Source organism: Paramormyrops kingsleyae, chromosome 13 (assembly GCF_048594095.1).
Source record: "Paramormyrops kingsleyae isolate MSU_618 chromosome 13, PKINGS_0.4, whole genome shotgun sequence".
Lineage (NCBI taxonomy): Eukaryota > Metazoa > Chordata > Actinopteri > Osteoglossiformes > Mormyridae > Paramormyrops > Paramormyrops kingsleyae.
The window spans coordinates 12,952,381-12,968,330 of NC_132809.1; the positions used below are offsets into that span (position 1 = coordinate 12,952,381).

Consider the following 15,950-nt stretch of genomic DNA (forward strand, 5'->3'; position numbering starts at 1 on the left):
CGTATATCAAAACATAGTGATAAACTTTCGTATAGTAAAAATAAATGTCCATAGTGCCAAAAAGCTGCCGTCCGACCAAATGCTTCGCCTGTCACCTGAAGCCCATGCACACAATAATATCAGTATGATGTTACCCAGCCCTACACACGGCCATACTATTATAACCCTCGCAGTGTGTAATAATGTCTAAGGAGCTTCAGGACCCATTGCTCAATGGCTCCAGGACCCCAAACCCTACTCTGCATATTAGCCATACGATGTCTGACTACGTGGGATGCTTTTTTGCTTTCACCTGAGGGGGAAAAACTCAGTATATTTTCTCCCCTCATTTTCTACTATATGAACAGCTGCTACCAGTATAAGGTATCGCAAGGATTAGCAAAAATCCCGGATGTCAGGTCGGCGAGCAGCGCCGAGATCACCTGGAAGAGGTGACAGCTGCCACACGGTACGTCTCCTAGCAACTAGGCATTAGGATGGTGGAGGTGAAGGGTGTCGACTGACAAATTCCGCACAAAGATTCCCCTCGAGGCAGGCTGGCAGTGTGGGCTGTCCGTGTAGACATGCGGGTGTTAATAGCCGTCCGCGCAGATGACTGGGTGCTATGCGCCGTCCGCGCAGACGGCTGGGTGCTATGCGCCGTCCGCGCAGACGGCTGGGTGCTATGCGCCGTCTGCGCAGAGAGCCCAGGCAGACACACACTGCAGGGCTTTAAGCCTGACATCACCAGGACTCACTGGGTTAGTAAGCAATGTGGTCATGTAGTGAATTGCTATGCAAAATGCAGAAAAAATAAATAAATCTGGTTATAGATGAGCATGCCCATCCCCAACTTCCCTGGAGACCTGATTACAATCCAAAGCCCCACCCTCTTTCTAAAGGGCCTCAAACTCATAAACACTAATTAGAACAGGAGGTATTTATAGTGCGAATCTAACACTGCTCTCTCGTGAGCTGCTCATTCGAGCACAACAGTCGCATACATGACTGCTCTTTGGGTCCTTTTCAGAGACACCTGAGCACTGTCTGTGGAGCTCAACGCTGCCATCACCAGGTATGTATGTGGTACTGTGCTCTCAAGGCATTTCCCCCAATCACCACATTAGACAGAAGGGCTGTGAACCTGTTATTCCTTAATTAATTACTGTCAAACTGTTTAGGAAGCTGGCAATCGCGGGGGGTGGGGGGGAGTGGGGGCTGCATCCGAATTCATAACATAACATTCAGACACACGCATCATCTTTTGGGGAAGATGGCAGACAGGGGCTTTAACATGATTTCAGCATAAAAGGAAGCAGCAATGATTAGCTGCCCCCCCCCCAAAAAAAAATGTCACATGTTAAGAAACGAGTAATTGTTCCCAAACTCTCTGGCAACAGCTTGTTGGGGGTTGGGGGGGGGGGCTTCCGTTCAGAGCTGTAAAAATTCCACCAATTGTTCCCCTGGGAAAAGCAGACAGCAGAAAGGGTAAATCTATATTTGAACCTGGCAGATCCAGTATCCAGGCAGATTGTGCTGGACAGCGATTAGTTAATCACACAGGAAGTGTCCAAGGATGATTTGGGTTTTATACAACAATTAAAGCATATTAGTCTAACCAGAGAGCTGCTTCTTTCCCGAAAATCATACAAAAGCAAAAAAATTAAACAAAATTGCATGTAAAGTCTGGAGATTTCCTTTCAAAGCTCAATGTAATAACAAGATGTTTTCATTAATGGGAAAGCATCTGCCACAGACAGTGTAAACAGGGACCTTCAAGTGGGTTCAGCCAGGGGAAGAGCTGACACGGATTCCTGCTTTATCAGTATTTCACGATGATTATTGGCTTTAGAACATGCAAAAAGAAAACTGGACAATCTGGCAAAGCAACAAAAACACTACAACTACCACTACTATTAAAAAATAATAATAATAACCATCGGAGGGGAAACACACATCTTGGAAACAAAATCTAATCATCATTATGCCTTTGAAGAAAGATTCTTGGATAAGGCTCATACCGGGGGTTCTTCAAGTGTTACATTTTTAAAATTTTCATTTTAAAACATCAAGCATAGGACTTATGCTGAAAATGCACAATCCCCGCTATTAAACTTGCCATAAATTTGTTGTACAGTGTAGAATTTTCTAATGAGAAAATGCACCCCAGATGGCAGACCCGTCCAAACTGTGCCGGCCAATTCCCCGGCAAGCCGTAACCAAATGTCTAAGCTGCTCTTGCAGTTGTGTTCCAGCTGCCCAGGGTGACGGGAATTCCCATGCACCGCTTAAGAAACTTGTGCTTTGGTTTACCATGAAAAACAGAACTACTTCTGCAGAAAGTCTGTGGGCAAAGCAGGAAAGGAGGGGGAAAAAATGGATGCGGAAAAGCAGGTGGCGGTAAGGAGGGGGCTGACCTCGTTGATCAGTGTTGTGTGTGGCTGTTTGGTGACGGGCAGCTACATGAAGGGATCTGCATGCCTCTTGGCACAAGTCATGGCCGACTAACCACAACTCACCTCCAGGTCACGGCCAGCTACCTGCCAAATGCATGATCGGATTCCTACTAGTAGGTAGCTTGGCAAAACTATACAGGACACAAACCAGGATTCTGGGAAATTTCAGGAGTCTGTCAAAGGTTTTCTGTTCGGTGGCATGTAATAGCTGCATTTGGAGGAGGGATGTACCTCTGAACAAGGCAGATATACCCATTTCAAACTCTGAATCCAGGTATGTTTTCCCAACTACAATCATAAAACTAACATTGTCAACCTAAAGAGTATGACATATAATGGGGGATGTGTCAAGTCCTGGGGAATTTGTAGGATACGCAGTACCCAATGCTGCTGGATGCTTACAGTCGTATATCCCTTGCAGAAACAACATGGATGGTCTTATGATGATAGCGCATCTACCTTAGTCCTCTACGATTACAACAGGACTCTCAGTCCTTAGCTTGGACTGATCTAAACTGAACAGAGTTAACACTGCTGGTCTTACTGACTGTATTTCTGCCTCTATAAAAAGGGACATTAGACTAGTGCATCTTAAGGAGGGAACGTTTGTGTCCTACAACTTTCCATCCTTTTACCTGCTCGATCACAGAGGTGTGAAGAATCAGCAGCGTCGATGGTGCGAATATCTATCGAGTGAACGACACGCGCACACACTCACACACAGAGATGCGATTACGGCTTTCTGGAAACAGCCATCTCCCTTCAAATGGACTCGTGCCAGGCCTGGTGTAGAAATTCTGGAAAGACCGGACACTGATTCGGCGCGAGCCAAAGCAGGATGACGCTGGTGTTGGCAAGACAGGGGGAAGCGTGGCGCTAAGAAGATTTTGGCTTTTCCCAGCTACTTAGTGACTGCTCTTGGCCAAGAAGATGAATGAGGTGGTCTTAGCAGAAGGCAGCCAGCATGTCTAGTCCGCTTACGAGACTTCAGGGACCCAGACCTAAAATGAGCTAGACGGCGTTTTATGTCAGACCAGCTCCTGACTGCTAAGCCCACGAAGCGCACAGAGTATTCACCCAAGACGTGAGAAGCTATAAGGAAGCTGCGCTTCAACGCATGGTTGCACAACCGTAAATGTGCAGCGAGATTAGCGGCAATGGAGCGGATATCGGGAGTTCTACACCGTGGGTGAAACACAGAACGCCGACTTAAGCGACCCATGCGGCCGTCCAAATGATCAGAGTCCTATTAATTTTTACTTCTTTTGCACGGACCTACACATCTGCAGTATGGCTTCATGGTGTCTATCAGTGACTGTGCTTCAGGCAGCTTTCCTGGAAAATTAACCCTAACATCATGACAGTAGTTTGTGGAAGTAAACATAAAAACAACAAATCTCGTTACCATAACACCACAGAGTCAAACAGAATAAAAATAGCACCTTTTAAAATGAAATGAATGGCTTCACATGCCACTTAATTTCACTTTCTCTAAAAAACTGAAATAGTGAGACACATTAGCAGCCAAACCACCACTGGTTTGACTTGATAAATGTAAACCTTCCTGTTGTTTTCATTGCTGTAGAAGAATGTACTGTTGCTCAAACATTCTGCTGGGTTGGAGGTCTTGAGAAGTGGAAGGGGGTTATCAATCCCAGACCACCTTTCCCTCAAGGTTTCCATGGAAACTGCTTCAATTCACTAGAAGGATGGAAGTGTTACATGTCCAAACAATGCATTGTAGACTGCTTCTGCTGGGAGCGCATTGGGAGAGCCGTCACAGGGTATATCCTGCTGTAAATCCGCCTGACTAATGAATGATACAACAGGCAGCAGAACGCAAATGTCTGTTGTTCTAGCAGCACGGTTAACAGTCTGGTCGGCATAGACCGTTCCAACGAGAGAATGGGGAAGACAAGAGGGGCAGACAAATAGATAATACTGCCAAGACTAGAAGGTCTTTATTAGTTAAGTGTGATGCCATTCGGCCTGAGGGAAAGTGACTGAGCCCTTTATCCACATAGAGTCGCGTATGAATCCTCAGTAATGCTTCTGTGGCACAGATTCACAGCTTATCCATCCGGAGGGCTGCTTGGCATTCAGGCCTTCCTACTAGCCCACAAATGTACTACAACCAACTTTGAGGTGTCCTCCTTAAACATCCTTTGGCCACGCTTGGCTGCATGTGGCAACCTGGGGCTGAACAACGGGCATGGTGAATTATACGGTAAATTTATTATATATGCTTCTTACAGGTGTTAGGTGCGTAAAAGTGATAATACGTGATAGAGCAAACACAGCAGGTGCAGATCGTTTGAGAGTCAACTAGGCTATAAATGACTAAACAAACACTGCCTGTAGAAGGGGACTTGTAAGCCATTTCCAGCTGTGGTGTCTGCAAAGCCAGAAGACCGGAGGAGATAGTGACCAGACAATTGTGAAGCTCGCTATCAGTATTCTTTTTGGGGGGCGGGAAAACCATTCACTGCCTAAATAAGAACAAAAGAGCAACCTTTGATCTCGACACGGCAAACACCATGACGCGATGCCTGGTTACCAGTCTCCAGCGCCAACGAGCTTAATGAGCTTCTGTAATAGAGAAAGGCCAGCGGACAGGAGGAGAGTTCTCCCACACAAGACTTTCAAACTTTTAAATGGTTGATCAAAACCAGCAGGGGAAAATACTAATATATAAAAATTATGGCTACTCATTTTGTACAACCATGCACCACCTTCGCTAATATAGACTGTCCTCAACTTAGAACCTGTGTGATGTACGACGACTCACATATAGGGCCAAAGCTTTTAAAGGAAGAAAAAAATTAAGGAAATGCATTAAAAAAATACATTTCAGGCAACTGTGGTGCCTGGAATCACTACACTACCCAGTGTGCTCTGCACACCATACCATAACTGCCTGTACTGTATGGCAGTGTGACCATCCCAGCCTCACACTCATCTTCCAGTCTCATTCTCACACCAAGAAGTTAGCGCAATTATCTATTCTGACATACGACCATTCTGATGTATGAACCCAGCCGTAAATCAGGGGCAACGTGGATAAACCACGTTATCTTATCTTAAGTTAAGTTATCTTATGAAATGGGTTTGCCAAGTAACTCAGTGTAGTATGTTTCCAATCTATAACCAGGTGACTAAGACAATAGTTAGTAATTCGTGACTGATAATCAAAACATTGATTTTTCCCTGGTCACACGGTGCTACAGACATGGTGTGGCAAGAGATGCCCATTCCGGTAACGTCAAGGAGATAGTACGGTTAGAGCGGACACGCATCGCTTACCAAAATCTTGGCCAGCACACCATCGTCGTTGGATTCCATGGTGATGACCGCCTTGTCGGTCTCGATCTCACACAACGCATCTCCTGCTGTCACAGGTTCACCTAGCAGAGAAGTACACAGGATTTACAAGACATGTAATTTCCAAATCTCTGGTAGGCCTTTGGGCAGACACTGTTCACATTTTGGTATAATTTTGACTAATCCAAATTGAAATAAAAAGCAATAAATTGAAAAATTAAGATTTTGATGATGAAAATGCAGGATTAACAAAGCATGACCCACCTTAGTCACCACAGGTCTTTAGATACCAGCAGCATAACATACAGTGTTGTTTAGTGCGACTCTGCACTAGAACGGATCCGGACCCACAACAATTAAATGCATTTTACAAGAGAATGTGTGAAGTTCTTTAACACTGGAATGAGCATTTGATCTTGCCTTGAATCGACTTCACTTCACAATGTATTTACTCAGTTTAACAGTAATATAAAGACTACACAAATCTGACAGACAGACAATCACTGTTGGAATATGTGTGTCAAATTCAGATTAAATGATGGACATTATGTCATAACTCACTCTAATATTATAATTTCATTGAACCAAACTTTTATTTTAAACTGTAATGGCAGAAATAAAATACTAGATGTTTCTGATTAACCTAAATCACTAACCACTCTGCGGTTTTGGATAAGGGAAATGCAGGAAATGTGCAACAGTTTGGCTAACATGATAACATTTCATAACAAACCCTCCTGCACCCATTATGTGAATGATATTAAGGAACTCGGCACACCCAATGTGCAATGAGGCCCAGCATCTAAAAGCAGCACAACAGACTAGCGGCTGACAGACAGAAAGCCAGAGCAAGACAGAAATGAATGTCTCATGACTTGAATATCTTCACCTTGTCGCCTACCTGTAGTTTCAATAATCAGGAATGCCAAGGCCAGCTTATTTATAGATCTGAGATCGATTTTTCAATCTGCTGCTAAACACTAATAGGCCTATAATGTCATCTGCATGCTATAGCACCTCCTGCTGTAATGCAGGGGAACTGCACTGGATGCAGATATTGTTTCTAAGACAAAGCAAACAGACATTTACTTATTCAATAACATCTGGGGGCCTGCCTGAAAGACTGGGCATTGATCTAAAAGCTGCATTAGTGTATTCGCTCTGCTTCTTGTAGCATAAGGGAAAATATGTGATGCTTAATCTAAGACAGATCTAGGGACTGAAAGTACACAAGCAGACGGTTTGGTTTGAAGAAGAAGAAAAAAGACATACAGGAATGTGACCCCACAAGTTTTAAAAAGTGGCTAAATCACCGAGTATCCAGTGAGCTATAATTCAATATTTAAGAGCACAAGACAGGGAATCTTTCATTTAAAATATAAACCAGGTGAGGGAGAAACTCAAAGCAGCATAAAGAATGGCAGTAAAGGACAGAGCGGAGCGGTTTCTGCGGCAGGAGGAAGCTACACGACGCTAGAAGGCCTCTTCCTGTCATGCAGGGATGAAAGGCGAGCTTCAGCCCCAGAGGGGCAATGGGCACCCTGGGGTCTGACCTTACCCTTACAGGGCATTTCCAAGGGCCAGGGGTGGCTCGGAAATTAATGTGTTTTGGTGGAAATTGACCCCAGAGGTCAAATGCTCAAAGTCTGTGAATTTAAAGTGTTAGTACTATTTATTCTGTATATCATCGCACACATTCATATTCATACTTTTGTGAGGACCGTCCATTCATTTCTATGGGCATAGCCCTGATCCCAACAATGATAACCCTAACACCCACCCAGCCCTAACCTTAACCATAAGTAACCAAACCAAATACCAGGCTTTTGGAATTTTTAGTTTTTTGATTGCACAGATTTTTATGAGACTGAGTTTCCCCTTGTGGGGACTGAAAAGGTGGCCCCAGCACCGTCAAAATACATGGTTTTTGTCCCATTTGGTCCTAACAAAGTAATATACACACAGACACACACACCTACCAATAAGTCTATCGATGGCCCCAAAGGGTCTTTTTAAGGCAGCCGATTCTACAGCCAACAAAATAGCCAGCAGGCAATTTCCCACAGGGGGATGTCAGGGGTGACAAAGGTTACAAATGAAAGCCCATTAGCGCCTTCTGCCAGAATGTTCCATTTAGGTACATTTCATTCCATTTACATCACCATTTTTTTCAGTGCCATCTCTTCAGTTACTTTAATGTTAGTTTTGGCACCAATTATTAACACATATGCTGTTCTGTGCAGTGATCTTAGCACCAGCTTATTAGTGAGAAGAATGTATTAGCTTTGTTAGTAGGTATTATGATGAAGTCCATCTATTTATCTGATTAAACACTTCTTTGACAGAGGGTAGGATCACGGTAATAATTTTTTACATTTATGGGGGTCTTTTTGTGACACTAATTACTTTTGAGGCCTGGAGGTAATTTCATTATTAACGCTGATTTATGTGCTCAAAACGGTGGTCATGTCACCCTGTTCTAAGGGCCGCCGTGTTCCAAGGATTAATGACTGTTTCCCTCCCTCAATGATGCCTTAAGCTTTTCTACACCCTGTATCGCACACTCGTTTTGTGTCAATGGAGAACGTGGCCTGGAAACCATTAACACTCTCCTGACTACAGGCTGCATTCCTTAAAGGGCTCATCTGTCGCGTCTTTGGAATCCCCATGTCACCATGACTATGATTGCGACACACTGACCTTCCGACGGAACCCTGTCTGCGTTGTGGTCGTTTAACTGTCGTCACCCCCAACCAACCTCATCTTCCGAAAACAAACGGCAAAATTACTGTCCGAGGTTCACCCATTTTAGACACTGATGAGTATTCAAACATTTCTGGAAATTAGCAGAATAACTATGTAATGAATACATCAAACATTCATAAACATAGCAAAATCTTTGCTGTAAAGATATAAAGAGCTAGGAGAACAGACACTATGCTATGTTAATAAAAATTTAAATCATTCTTTAAGCCAATGAATGAGCATTTGGACAAAGAAAAAAACTAAATGATTATACATTTTATTTATAGCCATCAAAGAGGTGTGCTCTTCAGGTCATACCTTCCTTTTTCAGCCACTTGATGATATTACCCTCTTCCATGGTGGGGGAAAGCGCGGGCATTTGCAGCCTAATAGGTGGTGCCCCTGAAGGAAGCAGAGGGAAACAGGAACTGGTCAGTCACAAAGGGGAGAAACTGTGATACTGTGCTGAACTGGGGGAAAAAAAACTAGAACCGGGATGGACGAAGATGATTCAGAAGTATGTATGTAGTTACATTTGTATGTTCTTTGTGCATCCTGGATTTTTCTTTTCACACACTCACTTTGTGTTTATACTATGGCATTGTGAGTGTGTATGTGTGAATATGTATGCATGTCTATTGTCTATGTATACGAGTGTATGTTTGTGCACGCGCACACACACACACCTATAGTGCCATTTATAGATAAAGTGACTAAGTGCATCAAATCTATTAGGTTCACCTAGTTAGTACCGGCTAGGACCCACTTTTACCTCCAGAATCACTTCAAGTGTAGCTAAGCCATTATACACAACACTGCTGTATTGTGCCATTATTTTTGCACTCATGGTCATTCTATTAACCCTAATCAGTCTGGCCATTCTCCTCTGATGATTCTCATTAACGAGGAGTTGGGTCTATTTTACAGAAACATTAATGATTCCAAACAGTATAATTAACATTAAAATAACTGTGTGTGTTTTAATTTAAGCAGGATATACGCTGTTATACAGAATTAAAAGGAATTAGTTTAGTCAGACCACATTGGAATTACAGACACTCAGTGAAACAAAAATGAGTGTAACCATGATGCGATTTTCTATTCGACTGAATTGCGCAAGCTGTTAGTCTCTTTGACGAAACCACATATGGCCGAGTGCCTGCATGTTTGTCAGCGAGACTTTTGGTCAAGAAGGATTTCAAAACAGGCTGTTAACGCAAGAATATTTACAATTTTGAAATCCATTAGGGCTCCACATGAAAGGAACTGCCTGAAAATTTAAGACTCCAGATAGTAACTGTAAAAATCTGTAAAAAAAAAAAAGTTACAAGACCACTAGGAAGCTCCTGAACGTATGACTGAACACAGCTGCAGCAGTTGTTAGGAAGAAAGATGACAAAACACACAGCTTGAAGTTGCACTGAACAACAGACAGGCCAGTGCTTCTGGCTAAGCACTAGATTCAGCTTCAGAAATTAGCCTCTTCATGAAATTAACCAGGTGGCACGGTGGCGCAGCGGTTAGCGCTGCTGCCTCACAGCAAGAAGGTCCTGGGTTCGGTCCCGGGGCCTTTCTGTGTGGAGTTTGCACGCTCTCCCTGTGTTCGTGCTCCAGTTTCTTCCCTCGGTCCAAAAGCGTGCAGGTTCGGTTGATTGGCGAGTCTAAATTGGCCTTGTGAGTGTGTGTGCCCTGCACTGTGTTGGCGACTGCCCAGGGTTGGTTCCTGTTGTTCCTGCGATAGGCACTGGTCCCCCCTGTCACCCCAGATTTCAGAAACATTAACAACAACTGGCACAAAACTACAAGAGTAACATTTGCCAAAGAACATAAATCCTGATGAATACTGGTCAGATAAAATGAAGCTTAACTTGCATGGTGTAGAATTCACGCTGCAGTGAAAACAAGTGATGCTCCCAACGTGATGAGCTCGGTATCACTTGCGCAGTTTAATAGAGCGAGCGTCCAGGTGTTTTTGAGACGCGATTGCCCCCTACAGGCCATTATTATATTGTCCCGCACACATATAAAGTTTAAAACTGATAGGTAAGCGAAATGTACCCCGATGTCGCTTTAGATGGAAGTAATGCCTGCAGACGCAGACTGCTTTACGACTTATGTAATTCTTACTTCAATGAATTCCCGAAATAATGTAAATATAACTGAATTTATCTCGATTCACTAAGTGCAGTGCAATGGGGGGGGGATGACTGTGTCTTAACTCGAGTGGGAATGGGCTATCAGTTTATTACTGCCTGGAGAAAATTAAATATAGAATATTTTCAGTCAGGCCAGCTCAGTATTTTCAAGCAGATGTCAATTGTGAAGAGCCGTCATCTTACAATAGAACACGTTTTCAGTGGGCTGCGCTGAAAAGTAGTCCCACCTAGGGCAAAAACAATGCAGGCCCAATTTACCTTACATTGTATTATCATAACGCAATTATTACCTCCAGGCACTGTATCCCTCGCAAGTGTATTAAAAATATTTTACCGACCGGATGATGATGCATTCATATAAACTGCATTTCGAAAGGTGTCTTAATTTTATCTTAGAATACCGATAACCTTTATTAAAAGATTGGTGATCATGACCAATGCACTATTAATCGGTTACAGCTGAACTTGATGCAGAAGATGCAAACGTTGTCAACACGCACGTATACTACATCTAAACCGTATGTGACCAGTTTTACACTACCCGTCGACATTCGTCGGTTCAATTCTTCAATGCTCTGCTCAGCTTTGCAACCCGACTATGCATTTTACCCCTCCCATCCATCCATCCATCCATCCAATCAACCAACACAGGGCACAAGGCTGCGGTACACCCTGGACGGGATGTCAGTTCGACGCAGGAGACATTCATGCTCTATGTGCAATTTAAAGATGCCAATAATTCTAACTATATATTTTTTATTGACAACACCATTTAGTGGCCGATTTATCTCATATTGTGTGTTAGAATGACAGCAGGTTATGCAGATTGCAAACCACCAATCGCCTTAGACAAGCAGGTGTGATTAGCTGTGTGACAATACTCACCCAGGAATGATGGGGACAAGAAAAAATGCCTTAAATTGCTTCGGCACAACTGCTGTATCCTGGATGCATTTTGTACTTTAAGTAATCTCAGCCCAATTATTATCCCCGGACGTCCGAGCCGCAAGGAGGCCGCCATCTTTGTGTCCTAGTCGATGACACGTGCCCCCAGAAAATGCCTAGTTTTACCTCATATTCTATCATAATCGAGTTTATTGCCAATTTCATAATTCTTATATACAACTTCCAAAACGCAATGATATATTTAATAACTGTACACTTGTCAAATTTTACACAGTGCTTGTTCACCCGTGTTTCTGTGCACATTGCAGTGTGTTTTATTCAGGCAATCTGCTTGAACTGCGCTATTTTAGTTGAGGACCTCCTGGGTCCTTCCGCGTTTTTCGTCAACAGTCACTAATACGGAAACTCACCAAATTTGGGCAACACATTTATTGCTTTTAATGCGTCTAAATGAATTGCCCTACACAAGCATTTTAAGATTGTTGTTTGTAGGCTTGCAGAGTTTATGATGCCAAAATCCGGGAAGCACACAGGTTGTGGTCCATTTCGAAAAAGGTTCGAAATGAAAGGTTAAATCATCTCGTGCATTTACAGTATACGTGGAAAAAATATATATGTGACACTTAAATAATTCTTGTGTGTTTTAATTTTCCTCCCTAACCTTCTGATTGTTTGCAAAAACAAATCGTTAGGTTGGTTGTCATGTGCCCCAGATTTCAATAAAGTTTCATCTTACTAACCAACCCATCCATCCATTTTCTACACAAGGACCGGCTTGTCAATACGAAAAAATCGATGTTGTTATTGGACGGTAGGTGGCAGCAGAAACTTCTGGAGATTGTGATACTGAAACGATAACACCAATCAAAAAGCAAGGCTTTGTAGGTGCTGTCGAAACATGACAATCGGAGCAAAATTATTTTCTGTTTGATTAATATTGTTTATATTGTTGTCCTTTCATTCTGAAACGGGCGGAGGAATAGTTTATTAATTAATGGATTAATTAATGTATAAGGTGCAACAGTGGATGGCTTTTGGGGTTGTTATGATTTTACTATAAAAATGCTAAATATCCCTAATAGGGTGGAGCACTTTGGAACTGAACGGGGGGGTGCTTTCGGGGCTGTTCAGCGCATCTATGATGGAGTCTCGCCTCGTGATCTGTTACAGGCGAGAGCAAAGTGTGTGTCACCAGATACCACAATGGGACCTTTGAGTGCGACGTTGACATGATAAGAGCTATTATTTTAAATTTGTGATTGGGTATCTGGCCTGTGAACAATGGTTCTTCTGAGGAGCAATCCGCCGGAGCACTGGCTCGCTGCACCGCTGCCTTCACGCTCCCATTTATCGCGATCGCTTTGGTTATCGTTTCCCTCGTAACGCAGCAGCAGCTTCTATCACTGTGTTCTCCTTTAACACGTAGAAAAGAAAAAAAAATCAAATTAATCGTGCCAGACGCACCCTTCATGCAAATTTGGCGATTATCTTATCAACGTGAAAGATATGAAATAGTGTCTTATGTTTGATCCGTGTCAACTTTGCCCAGTTGGAACATGCAGAGTAAGATTTTAATTAAGTGGGGTAACCTGACTTTTACCATGCATATAACAATGAACTTATTAATTAACTGATATGTAGCGATAGAGAATCAATAACTTAGAAAAAAATAATACTAGGGACACCAAAAAGGGTCTTTTAAGTTCTATGGGGTGGTGGAACAGCTCAGAGCATGTGTTTTTTAATATTATAGTAATAATAATTATTATAATTTAGTTAGGTTTTCAGAAAGAGGGGATGTTTTTTTTTTGCTGGGGGAGCCTGTCTCCGATGCAGTACTTGGCAGCTGCTGCAAAGCCGTCTGTAGACTTGCAATGAAGAAAAAGATGAATTTCTAGACTGTCCTGTAAGAAACCTTTGATTCTGGTCAACACTGTAGAGTGAAATCTAACTTTGGAAATACATATAACATGTAATTACACATGTTAAGTGCTTTACTCTGCTGTGGGTGGACCCAGGCATGTCTGTGGCAGCCAGTGCCAAAGGACCGTCATGTTAACGGCTCTGTCTGGTGGGGGGGCGGGGGGGGGGGGGGATCTGGCATCTTTGGGGAGTGAAGGGAGTGAAACCATAGATGTGCAGAATGTGGTCTGGCCACTCTGGAGACGACTGACAATGGGCCGCCGGTCGCCTCTCCTTCTGGCTGAAACCAGATGCTCCAACACCGGGCCCTTGCCACCCTTCCATGCGTGGGAGCACGGCACGGCCTGGGGGATCCTTTACAACAGGTTTTAGAAGGCAGGCAAACCAGTGGGTTAACTGTGCTCGCTGGGCCGGCTTTGGGGGCTCATTTTGGATCAGCTCAGTAGGGCAAGCTCAACCCAAAAGGTTTTCAGGCTATGAACCTGCAGCTTCGGCATCACAAGACTGGCCCCTTAACCACTACACCCCCTGCTGACCACCTTGAGAGATGCATGGCGGGAAGCGAGAGTGTGGTGTGATTTAGCAGGTGACCTTTGTATCAATTGGCTGCAGTGTTGCAAGGATCCAAACCAACAAGGAAATTATCGTGCCTTTTTCTCAGGAATTTTACATACATTGCATAAGCACATTTTCAGCCTGAAGGCTCACACACACACACACACACACACACATACACAAAGACTTTGACAGTTCAAAATTCAAGATTCATTATTCACCTTTTGTACTTCATTACATAAGAAATTATTTGAATTGGTCTGATGTTCATAACCCAACAGTATTGTGAATCTCACTCTATTTGTAACAATAACAAAAGTTCAGAGACATGCGGTATTCATGCTCAAGTGGTGCACATGTAGCTAGGAGTGTTGAAGTAATATATGAATAAATAATGCGTGAACGGTTATCTTTGGAGCGCAAGGTGTGAAGATACCTGACTTGGCCCAGTGCTGATGGTCCGTTAGGGAAATCACTTTTGTACTGAGGGTGCCTGAGTTTGTATCTGTTGGGGCCATTTGCCTAACAGCTCAGCGATCTGTTGGAGGCTTTCATCAGAGGTAATTTTCCTCTGGGCAGCAGAGAACAGCAACAGAAAAAGAATGTGAGAATCCATGTGGATCCAGGCTTCAATTTTAAAGTTACACTTTCTCGTCTTTCTGGAATAACTTTTTTTTTTTTTTTTTTTGCTTTTGTCATTTTATGCCAACTGAAGATCAGATAACATTTTAGGAGCCATTCTCACAGAGATCTTGATCGTTTTCCCAACTTTCTTTTATGATATTTTTATATTGAATATAAGTATTGTGTTTGAATTATGAAGCCATTATATTCTAATAACTTATACTATCAACAATACATCCATACCAATCCTGTACAGGGTTATAATACAGAGTTTGATGTGATTTATAGAAACATAAATGTAAATAATTTTGTTGTTTAACCCTTTTACTGAACCCTTTCACATTTTGTCACATTTACGGCTGTAAATCTCATGGGAGGCAGTTAGAGCACCTTGTAGTGACTCTGTGGGTCTTTCATCCATTTAATTCTTTTATACCTTTCTGGTTTGTGCTGTTCTGTTCAAAGTGGTTTGCTGCCAATCTCTGTCCTTCATCCATCTTCTGTGCCCACTTGTCCCATTCAGGGTCAGAGGGGGTCTGGATTCTATTCCAGAAGCTATGGGCACAACGCATGACAGGGCACACTCATACTGCAATGGGCAATTTGGTAACTGCACTTCAGCAAGTTTTTGTATTGTGGGGGGAAACCAGAGCGCAGCCCACAACAACATGGGGAGAACATGCAAACTTCACATACCTACAGCCAAGGAGTCTCGAACCCAGGACCGACAGGTAAAAGGTAACAGCAGTAACCACTGCACCACCTTCCTTTAATTTATGCAAAATACAATCATATCCCTTAATTCTTATTGAGAATAACATTTATGTCTGTTTTTATTAGAAATAATCAGCCACAGCTCACCAGTGAGATTTTATGATTAATGGGTGGCATTTGTAGAAAGATAACGTTTAAGAAGCATTCATGTTTAGCCACAGACATTGCGCCTTCTTCATTCACTGTCCAGCTCCCGCCCTTTACATACAGACAAAGCTGTTTCTATCCCTGTACCTTCAAATGAAGTCATATAATGGAAAGCAGCTCTCCTACTTAGTATAAAATTTATCACAACATGGTAGCCACAGCAATCAACACAAGGTTACATCTGAGCCAGCCAGGAGAGAGCTGTAGGTGTTTCCTCAATATTCTTCTGCGAGAAATGGACAGCTGGTATCAAACCATGAGCTCTACAATATGATCTTCCCAACAACTACATTAAAAACATGATGCCAATGCCTATTCGTAGTAATTTGGATCTTTAGCGGAAACCTGAGACCTCATCTGTATG

The 15,950-nt window shown here is 42.9% G+C and overlaps 1 protein-coding gene across 1 annotated transcript in view; it reads right to left on the reverse strand.

Annotated features, from left to right (window-relative positions):
• pdhx (pyruvate dehydrogenase complex component X) overlaps positions 1–11,711 on the reverse strand; it is a 30,785-nt gene extending 19,074 nt beyond the window's left edge. Inside the window, exons 1-3 of the mRNA XM_023842212.2 lie at positions 11,543–11,711; positions 8,820–8,903; positions 5,739–5,839 (exon numbers count right to left, since the gene is read on the reverse strand). Of these exons, the coding sequence (XP_023697980.2) occupies positions 5,739–5,839; positions 8,820–8,903; positions 11,543–11,678 (321 nt within the window). The 5' untranslated portion in view covers positions 11,679–11,711. The remainder of the gene's footprint in view (positions 1–5,738; positions 5,840–8,819; positions 8,904–11,542) is intronic.
• Positions 11,712–15,950: the final 4,239 nt, after the last annotated feature.